At 49.4% G+C, this 10,765-nt stretch overlaps 1 protein-coding gene across 1 annotated transcript; it reads left to right on the plus strand.

Moving 5' to 3' along the window:
• The first annotated feature begins 4,933 nt into the window (after window positions 1-4,933).
• Window positions 4,934-9,839, plus strand: VAMP8 (vesicle associated membrane protein 8). Its single transcript, XM_003268749.2, has 3 exons — window positions 4,934-5,092; window positions 6,470-6,628; window positions 9,384-9,839. Exons 1-3 carry the CDS (start codon window positions 5,090-5,092, stop codon window positions 9,522-9,524), a joined length of 303 nt encoding a protein of 100 aa, XP_003268797.1. The 5' UTR covers window positions 4,934-5,089; the 3' UTR covers window positions 9,525-9,839.
• Window positions 9,840-10,765: the final 926 nt, after the last annotated feature.

Here is a 10,765-nt window from a genome sequence, read left to right on the forward strand (position 1 = left end):
GGGTTATGCGGTATTGGCCAGGCTGGTCTCAAGTGATCCACCCGCTGCAGCCTCCCAAAGTACTGGGATTACAGGTATGAACCACTGCACCCAGCCTATTCTTAATCCCATTTTGCAAATGAAGTGACTTGCCCAAAACTGCACAGCCAGGGGTAGTAGTGTAGAAGAGTAGGAGGTCAGATGTCACCCTAGTCTTTTGATCACACAGGGAATTGCTAGAAGTTGGGGCTTTGCTCTGGAGGCAGGGTGGAGCATATTTAAATATCCATTTTGGGAAGATAGCAATCAGCCACAGAGGAGTAGATGAGAAAAGAAAGGTGAGTTTAGAGGGGATTGGAATTGTTCAGGGAAGAGATTATGCTGGCATTAACTAGGAGGAAGGGGCTGGCATTAACTAGGAGGAAGGGGCTGGCATGGAAAGGAGGAGGTATATATGAGAGGCACTACCAAGATAAACCAAGATTTGGCCCATTGCTTCTTGGGCTACAACTCCTATAACCTAGCAGTTCAGCAGTTTTTCCTTACCAAGTCACTTCACTGAATATATATATACATTATGTTTCAGGCTGGGGCGGTGGCTTACGCCTGTAATCCCAGCACTTTGGGAGGCCGAGGTGGGCAGATCACTTGAAGTCAGGAGTTCGAGACCAGCCTGCCCAACATAGTGAAACCCCATCTCTACTAAAAATACAAAAATTAGCTGAGCGTGGTGGCGCATGCACCTGTATTCCCAGCTACTTGGGAGGCTGAGGCAGAAGAATCACTTGAACCCAGGAGGCAGAGGTTGCAGTGAGCCAAGATTGAGCCACTGCACTCCAGCCTGGGCAACAAGAGCAAAACTCCTTCTCAAAGAAAAGAAAAAGAAAAAAGAAAAAGACAGGGTCTCACTATGTTGCTCAGGCTGGTCTTGAAATCCCAGGCTCAAGCAATCCTCTCACCTCAGCCTCCCAAAGTGCTGGGATTACAGGTGTGAGCCACCGCACCTGGTCTACTGAGTTTTTTGAGTGCTAAGCACAGATGATGAGGTAACTGAGGCTTAGAGTTGTTATGCAAGTCTGTCCCAGGTCATGTAAATATTAAGGTATGGATCAGCCACCATGCCCAGTGATAAGCCACATTATAATATGTATTTTAACATTTTTTACTAATCACATAATTTACATTTTTCTACTGGCCAAATTTTAAAAGTAAGAGAAACAGGGCTGGATGCAGTGGCTCATGCCTGTAATGCTAACACTTTGGGAGGCTGAGGCAGGAGGATTGCTTGAAACCAGGAATTTGAGGTTACAATGAACTATGATTGTGCCACTGTACTCCAGCCTGGGTGACAGTGAGACCCTGTCTCAAAAAATAAATAAATAAATAAAAATAAATTAAAAAAATAAACAGGTGAAATTATTATTATTATTATTATTTTGGAGACAGTCTCACTCTGTTGCTCAGGCTGGAGTGCAGTGGCGCAACCTCGGCTCACTGCAACCTCTGCTTCCCTGGTTCAAGTGATTCTCTTGCCTCAGCCTCCCAAGTAGCTGGGATTACAGGCAAGCGCCACCACGTCCAGCTAATTTTTGTATTTTTAGTAGAGACGGAGTTTCACCATGTTGGCCAGGCTGGTCTCAATCTCCTGACCTCATGATCGGCCTGCCTCAGCCTCTCAAAGTGCTGGGATTACAGGTGTGAGCCACCATCCCCAGCCGAAATTAATTTTATTTATTTTATTAATCTTTTATTTAACTCGATATATCCAAACATTATTTCACCACATAATCAATATATAAAATTATTATTATCATTATTAGTGACAGGGTCTAGCTCTGTCTCCCATGCTGGAGTGCAGTGGCACTATCATAGCTCACTGATGTCTCACAGCCCTGGGCTCAAGTGATCCTTCTGTGCTAGCTCTCCAAGCAGCTAGGACTATGGACATGCACCACCATGCCTGGCTAATTTTATTTTATTATTTATTTATTATTATTATTATTATTATTATTTTGAGATAGAGTCTCACTCTTGTTGCCCAGGCTGGAGTGCAATGGTGTGATATTGGCTTAGTGCAGCCTCTGCCTCCCGGGTTCAAGCAGTTCTCCTGCCTCAGCCTCCCGAGTAGCTGGGATTACAGGCATGCGCCACCATGCCTGGATGATTTTTGTATTTTTAGTAGAGACGGGGTTTCTCCATGTTGGTCAAGCTGACCTCGAACTCCTGACCTCAGGTGATCTGCCCGTCTCGGCCTCCCAAAGTGCTGGGATTACAGGCGTGAGCCACCGTGCCCAGCCGATTTTATTTTTTTATTTTTTTAAATTATTATTGTTGTTATTATTATTATTATCATTATTTGAGACAGAGTCTCTCTCTGTCGCCCAGGCTGAATTGCAAGGGTGTGATCTCGGCTTACTGCAACTTCCGCCTCCAAGGTTCAAGCAATTCTCCTGCCTCAGCCTTCCCAGTAGTTGGGATTACAGGTGCCCACCACCATACCCAGCTAGTTTTTGTATTTTTAGTAGAGATGGGGTTTCGACATGTTGATCGGGCTGGTCTCAAACTTCTGATCTCAGGTGATCCACCGCCTCGGCCTCCCAAAGGGCTGGGATTACAGGTATGAGCCACTGTGTCCAACAGTTTTTTTTTTTTTATAGAGACAGCATCTTGATATGTTGCCCAGGCTTATATATAATATTTGCTGAGCGTAGTGGGTTATGCCTATAATCCCGGCACTTTGGGAGGCTGAGGTGAGAGAATCGCTTGAGGTTTGGAGTTTGAGACCAGTTTGGGCAACACAGCAAGACACTGTCTCCAAAAAAAAAAAATTAACTGGACGTGGTGGCCCTTGCCTGTAGTCCCAGCTAACTGGGGAGGATGAGGTGGGAAGATTGCTTGAGCCCAGGAGTTCAAGGCTGCAGTGAACTTGAACACACTGCACTGCACTCTAGCCTGGATGACAGAGTGGGACCCTGCCTCTAAAAAAAAAAAAAAAAGCTACATGGGTCCGAAGTTTATTTAAAGCTTTTAAAAAGGCATTTGTGGCCGGGTGCGGTGGCTCATGCCTGTAATCCCAGCACTTTGGGAGGCCGAGGCGGGCGGATCACCTGAGAGGTCAGGAGTTCGAGACCACCTGACTAACATGGTAAGACCCTGTCTCTACTAAAAATACAAAAAAATTAGCCGTACCTGGTGGCATGCACCTGTAGTCCCAGCTACTAGGGAGGCTGAAGCAGGAGAATCGCTTGAACCTGGGAGGCAGAGGCTGCAGTGAGCCGAGATAGCGCCATTGCACTCCAGCCTGGGCAACAAGAGAGAAACATCTCAAAAAGAAAAAAAATTATTTGTGTCTGGATGTGGTGGCTCACACCTATGATCCCAACACTTTGGGAAGCCAAGGAGGGAGGATTACTCGAGAACAGGAGTTTGAGACCAGCCTGGGCAACATGGTAAGACCCCCCATCTCTACAAAAAGTTTTAAAATAAATTAGCCAGACATGGTGGTTCGCACCTGTAGTTTCAGTTACTGGGGATGCTGAGGCAGGATGATCGCTGTAGCCCAGGAGTTCAAGGCTGCAGTGTGCTACGATCATGCCACTGGACTCTAGCCTGGGTGACAGAGGGAGACTATCTCAAGAAAACAAAACAAAATAAACAAAAAAAAGTGTTTGTTGGAGAAGCTGACATTTCCTCCTTGGAACTGATTTCTTCTGGAATGGGTCAAGAATGTTAGTTCCCTTCTGAATGTCCCTGTTATTGTTCTTCTGTCTTGATAAACACTGTCAAAGAAGAACAGATTTTCTCTGGAGCCAGGTTAGTGGAAAACTCCTTTGCCTTGGGCCCCCTGCTCTGGTCCACTGGGGCAGTCCTCTCATCACTGACTGGGATCAATTACCTCTGCGGTAGCCCCTAAAGGGAAATGCAAAATTGCTGAACTCTGGAAGGGAAGGAGGGTTTTGGTGAGCCATCATTATGGACACTGTGCTAGTGGCATCGCACTGCACATGCTATCTTTTTGCTTCTTTTTTTTTTTTTTTTTTTTTTTTTTTGAGGCAGAGTCTTGCTCTTGTCACCCAGGCTGGAGTGCAATGGCATGATCTCAGCTAACTGCAATCTCTGTCTCCCGGGTTCAAGCAATTCTCCTGCCTCAGCCTCCTGAGTAGCTGGGATTATAGGCAACTGCCACCACGCCTGGCTATTATTTTGTATATTTAGTAGAGACAGGGTTTCCCCATGTTGGCCAGGCTGGTCTTTAACTCCTGACCTTGTGATCTGCCCACCTTGGCCTCCCAAAGTGCTGGGATTACAGGCGTGAGCCACCACGCCTGGCCTCTTTTTGCTTCTTACCAGCACCCTCTGAGCTAAGCATCAGCACCTGCAAACTCCACAGAGGTGAAAAGGTTCCCTGAGGGGCCTGTAACTAGTAACCCAGAGCTTTCTGAATCAGAGCCCAGGATCACAGTATTCCAGACTTCAGGGGTTTTAGTGCTTTCTGCCACCCAGGGACCTGGGAACAAGTGTTATCCAGCAATATATTTTCATAACAGCATTTTGTTTCCCTGTGAGCTAGGCCTGGCATGGTTGATCTCAGTCTCTAGAAACTGGAGTCAGATATTCAAGACATTAAAAGGAGATGGCTGGTGGGGCATCACGGCTCCTAGGACTTTGGGAGGTTGAGGTGGGAGGATCGCCTGAGCCCAGGAGTTTGAGACCAGCCTGGGCAACATGGTGAGACTTCGTCTCTATTTAAAAAAAAAAAAAAAAAAATGGAGATGGCTGCCCTTTCTAGATCAGGAGGTCCAGCCTCAGGAAACCTCGGAGGGCTGCTTGATCTTTCTTTTCTAATTCCTGACAAGTTAGAAGACCTTTGGCTTCTGAGAGCCCTATTACTTTAAGTTTAAGCTCTCATTTGGGAAGCCACTGGGAGGACAGTGAAGAGTGCCCGCCTACCTGAGGAAACCTGAGTTAGGTGTGGCTGGAGCGACTCGAGATGCGAGGTGGGCGGGGGCAGGCTGAAAGTTGGAGCAAGCAGGAAGTGAGCCGAGGGCCACCCTGGGAGGAAGCCGACTAGGCGAATTCACCTGCTGACTGGCCTGGGCTGCTCTGAGACATGGTGAGCGAACTGGGAACTAGGAAAGGGCTGGTTTAAAGAGGAGCCAGAGGGGGCTCGGGACTGGGGGTTGGCTGTGTGGGGGGAGGAGAGTTGGTGGCAAAGTTAGAGGGCTGGGCCAGTGCTGCTGTGGCCTCTCTTCTTTGACAACTTGGCTGCAAATAGCTCTGAGCCGTCCTAGCAGGTGTTTCTACTCCTTCTCCCTCCCTCCCCTGACCTCTGTGCTGGTGGGGAGCTAGGCTTCCGTGTCAGCGCCGATGGGGGCTCCGAATTCCAGGCAAAGAGTTGTTGTGCTTTCCTCCTCCAGGGAGCCCGAGGCGGGTGTTGTGACACCACCAGGCAGCTCCTGGGCAGTTCCCAGTTCAGATTCCAGCCCAGCGGCAGGAGCTCTCCTCTCCGGCCTTTCACTTTATCCCCACACAGAAACACAAAGGATTTGTGTGTCCACTGAGACCTTTGGGTGTCCTTTCTCCATTAACATGGAGAAGAGAACTAAGGGTTTATAAGAGAACCAGAAGTTGGTTCTCTGTTATGATCTAGTTCTGACCCATGCCACTGGCCTGTTTTTGGAGGTCAAGGAGGGAGGAGCTTAATATTTTTCTCTCCTTGTTCAAAAACCTTGTCATGAAGCCTCCGAGATGAGACATCAGCCAGGGAGGACTAGTCCTCCATTTCCCCCAACGCCCAGGCGGGTATTTTTATTTAATATCTGCATAAGCAGGCGGTTGCTTGGTGCCTGCACGTGGTGCCCAGTGGTGGGGAAAGCAGAAGTGTGTGGCTCAACGGCTCCAGGCGCCTTCTGGGGTACTTGGTTGCCTGCTGTTATGGGTCACAGCAATGGCATTGCAGCCAGGGCCGTGCTCCAGCAGCTGGCTTAGAGGGGCAGATGGGTGGGGCTGGGTGAGGGTGTTCTGCTGGCCAGCACAGACACTTTCAACCAGGATCCCAAGAAATCAGGAAAGGGGGGTGGCTCTGGGAATTGTAAATAGTGGTGGGCTCTGCCCTGGAAGGGAACATTGTGAGACGCTGGCCCTGCTGTATTCTACAGCCCTCTCTAGGGAGCAAGGAAGCAGTGGGGAGGGATTTAGTGATGTGCTCCTTTTCCTTGTCAGGGGCCCTAATAACCCCAAAAGAAGTTTGATCTAGTCTGTTTAGCATCGCATCTCACCTTCTGGGGCTTACAAATGCATTTATTTTTTATTACAAAAGTAATACATGAAAACATTCTTTTTGTAAACATTTCAAAGATGCTTTTTGTAAAGCATTTTACAAAAAGCTGAAGTCTGCCTGAGGCCTTACCCTCCCTAGACCTCTGAGGCCAAGTCTCCAGTTCCCAGTTCCCCCACCACTTGGTCTAATTAACCCCGTGTTGCTGCGCAGGAGGAAGCCAGTGAAGGTGGAGGAAATGATCGTGTGCGGAACCTGCAGAGTGAGGTGGAGGGAGTTAAGAATATTATGACCCAGAATGTGGAGCGGATCCTGGCCCGAGGGGAAAACTTGGAACATCTCCGCAACAAGACAGAGGATCTGGAAGCCACAGTGAGACAGGGAGCCCACTGGGGGCTGGAGGAAATCAGGGAGAGAGGGAATTTCTTTTTGGTGGGGCAAAATGGACAGGAGGGCCAGAAGTTTGACATTTCTATTGCTTTTCACCTGGTTTGGGAGCTGATGTGAGCTGAGTCTCCACTTCTGAATCTGCTCTGCTCCACAGATTGTTATGGATCCCACGGAATGGATCCCATGACTGGGGCTTGAGGTGGCAGCTCGCCCATAGTGGCATGTTCTGAGACCGATAGCTCAGTCAGCCCATGCATTCTCAGGCTTCTCTACTGGGAAACTTGTTTTCCCTTTGAAGCCTGCCCATGACAATCATTTGGATCTGACCTTCCCAGGGCAGAAATATTGGCTCTGAGGAAACCCACCCTGTGGCCTCTAGCCTTCTCTAGGAGCTATTAGACAAGGGGTGGGAAATTGCTGGCGTCTTGCTGAGTTGGCTTTAAAAAGAAGGGGGAAAGAGCAGTGAAATGCTTTGATCCCAGGGTCCCCTGCTAGATGAAGGCTAAAATAATATCTCCCACACATCTTGCTAGACCTCATTCTTCTCTCTCTCCAGCCAGGGGCTGAGGCCAGCTGTTTCAGGGAGGAAGTAACTCCAAAATTGAGCAAAGTCTGGAGCCTCAGGTTCTGTGTTCAGCGGGGAGGCTGGCTCTGGCTTTCTGAGTCCTGTGTGAACTCTTGGCTCTTGGGTATTGCTCCCTTGTCTCCCTGGGGCTCATTGCCTGTTTCTGTAGCTTAATTGTAGCTTAATTTGGGGAGCATGGCTCCCGGAAATTTTTTTTTTTTTTTTTAGATAGAGCCTCACTCTGTTGCCCAGGTTAGAGTGAGTGCAGTGGTGCAATCTCGGCTCACTGCAACCTTCACCTCCCAGGTTCAAATGATTCTCGTGCCTCAGCCTCCTGAGTAGCTGGGATTACAGTGTGCACCCCCACACCTGGCTAATTTTTTGTATTTTTAGTAGAGACAAAGTTTTGCCATGTTGGCCAGGCTGGTCTCGAACTCTTGACCTCAGGTGATCCACCTGCCTTGGCCTCTCGAAGTGCTGGGATTACAGACTTGAGCCACCATGCCTGGACAAGCCCCAGGAAATTTAGTGTCTCTAACTCGAATTGCTGGGCATGGGGAAGAGTGGGTGGAGGAGGGGGAGTTCCCTTACTTCCAACCCTCTCTACTGTCCTGGTCCCTCCTCCAGCCTCAGCAGTCCCGATGGGGCAAGGAGTCCTGGAGCTGGGAGATGTGCCCACCTGGAGCCTGCACCCCTCAGTCCCAGGGTCTGCCCTCCCAAGGGCAGATTGTACTGCCAGTATTGTACCCTTGGGTGTAGGCAGGTGTCGAGGACCCCTCAGTGTGCATGACAGTGCAGGGGTAAGAAGAGAAAGGGGACCCCTAGTCATATCTAGGTGGAGACCTCCTAGGATCCTGAGAATTCTAAATTTCAACCCGGCCTTCCAGATTTTTAGGAAGGTACATTTGTCAAGGTAGGCAGATAGAGCATTTTTTTTTTTTTTTTTGAAATAGAGTCTCGCTCTGTTACCCAGGCTGGAGTGCAATGGCGCAATCTCGGCTCACTGCAACCTCCGTCTCCCAGGTTCAAGCGATTCTCCTGCCTCAGCCTCCCAAGTAGCTGGGATTACAGGCGCCTGCCACCACACCCGGCTAATTTTCTTGTATTTTTAATAGAGAGGGGGTTTCACAATGTTGGCCAGGCTGGTCGCAAACTACTGACCTCAGGTGATCCACCTGCCTCGGCCTCCCAAAGTGCTGGGATTACAGGTGTGAGCCACTGCACCCGGCCAGAGCATCTTTTATTTAGCAGTTTGTTACCTCAGCTTACAGTGTCGGTATTAAGATGTATGGCTTGAGCTGAACGTGGTGGCATGTGCCTGTAGTCCCAGCACTAGGGGGGCTGAGGTGGGAGGATTGCTTGAGCCCTGGAGATGGAAGCTGCAGTGAGCTGAGATTGTGCCACTGCACTCCAGCCTGGGTGACAGAGCCAGACACTGTCTCAAAAAACAAACAAACAAGGCCAGGCGTGGTGGCTTACGCCTGTAATCCCAGCACTTTGGGAGGCCAAGGCGGGTGGATCACCTGAGGTCAGGAGTTCAAGACCAGCCTGGCCAACATGGTGAAACTCCATCTCTACTAAAAATACAAAAATTAGCTGGACATGGTGGTGCATGCCTGTAATCCCAGCTACTCAGGAGGCTGAGGCAGAAGAATCACTTGAACCCGGAAGGCGGAGGTTGCAGTGAGCTGAGATCACGCCACTGCACTCCAGCCTGGGCAGCAGAGTGAAATTCTGTTTCAAAAAAACAAAAACAAGCAAACAAACAGATGTCTGGCTTGTAGGCTGGGCGCGGTGGCTCACGCCTGTAATCCCACCACTTTGGGAGGCCCAGGTGGGCGGATTACTTGAGGTCAGGAGTTCGAGAGTAGCCGGGCCAACATGGTGAAAGCTCGTCTCTACTAAAAATACAAAAGTTAGCTGGGTGCGGTGGTGGGCACCTGTAATCCCAGCTACTCAGTAGGCTGAGGCAGGAGAATCAATTGAACCCAGGAGGTGGAGGCTGCAGTGAGCCAAGATCGAGCCACTGCCTGAGCGACAGAGCGAGACTCCATCTCAAAAAAAAAAAAAAAAAAAAAAAAAAGTATGGCCTGTGGGCTGCACTTGTACTCTTATACTCTTGTTCCAGTGGGAGGAGCCACTGGGTCACTCACTCTGCCTTTTCCCCAACAGTCTGAGCACTTCAAGACGACATCGCAGAAGGTGGCTCGGAAATTCTGGTGGAAGAACGTGAAGATGATTGTCCTTATCTGCGTGATTGTTTTTATCATCATCCTCTTCATTGTGCTCTTTGCCACCGGTGCCTTCTCTTAAGTAACAGGGAACCTCTCCCACCTGCCCTTCTCTTCAGGGACAACCCTCCATAAATGTGTGCCAAGAGGGTCTCCTTTCCTGTCCTCCCCTACAGAGAATGCTGCTCGATCCTCCTACCCCTCTCTCCGAGGCCTTGCTGCCACGTTGTATGCCCCAGAAGGTACCTTGGTCCCCTGGAAGGAGAGAAAAAAGAGAGATGGACTGTGGCTGCATTTCTTGGGTCCTTAGAGTGGGCTGGAGAGACCTAGAGGGCCCAGCATGTGGCTGGGAAACTGTTGGTGGCCACTGGGCAATAAAGACCTTTCAGTATCCCTATATGTGTGAGGCACTTTCTCTCTTCCTATTTTGCCTTTGGCTTTTCTATTTCTTTTCTTCCCGAGGATACCTTCTGGCTGAAATTGTCTCATCTGAGGTCCAAGTTGTTGGAAGGGCAAAGAGTATATGTTTGGGGAAGAAAGATGGAGCCCCCCTGTCTTTATTCCTCTCGGTTCCATTCATTGTCACAGGTCTCAAGAACAAGAATTTTCTGGGAGTCTTGGCATATGGAAAGTTCAAAACCTTCATAGCATTTTGGGGTGGTATGCAAGATTTTTAAGTGTTCCCATTGGGTCCTACCATGGCCCTGTAGTACTCTTCTTCCGGAATTGTTAGCTGAGGCATGAAGCCTATCTGGACAGAGCATTTAAGAGCTGGTTGAAGGCCTCCTGCCTCTTCCACCAGAGCCATCTGTCTTCAACGACCCTGTAGTCTAGAGCCGAGGGGTGGAGGAAATGGACTGCTATTCCTTTCCTTGTGCTTCTGCATGTTCTATTTGTCTTTTCTCTGTCCTTGTCTTCTGGGACTTAGCAAGGCCTCTGGGTCTCAGTTGTCCCGAGGGGGCAAGCATCTCTCCTCGGCATCCCATGGCTGGGCACAGTCAGTCAGTCAGTGTCACAGGACAGGGCCAATGGCCCTTCTTCCCCTCTGTGCACAATGAGCCATTCTGTCTTCAGGCCCCCCTCCTCCCTACCAGGTTCCACCATCACTGTCACTTTTTCCAGTGCCCAGTCCGCCTTGGTTTGCAGGGAGGGTTATTGCTATCTCTGTTCCTGTTTCCTCCACAGGCTTTCCAGAATTGGAAGCAACCTGTTGTCGGGAGGAAGGGGAAGGGTTGAGAGTCAGGCTCTGGAAGAATCATGCTCTGAAATTTGGGGAGGGTGGAGGAAAGGTCAGAAAAGACCCTTGTGATATTTTTATTTTTA

Source organism: Nomascus leucogenys, chromosome 14, assembly GCF_006542625.1.
Source record: "Nomascus leucogenys isolate Asia chromosome 14, Asia_NLE_v1, whole genome shotgun sequence".
NCBI lineage: Eukaryota > Metazoa > Chordata > Mammalia > Primates > Hylobatidae > Nomascus > Nomascus leucogenys.

Coding starts and splice junctions, on each gene's coding strand:
- VAMP8 (XM_003268749.2), top strand. Junction 6,629..9,383: donor CAGAGGATCTGGAAGCCACA/GTGAGACAGGGA, acceptor TTTCCCCAACAG/TCTGAGCACTTCAAGACGAC.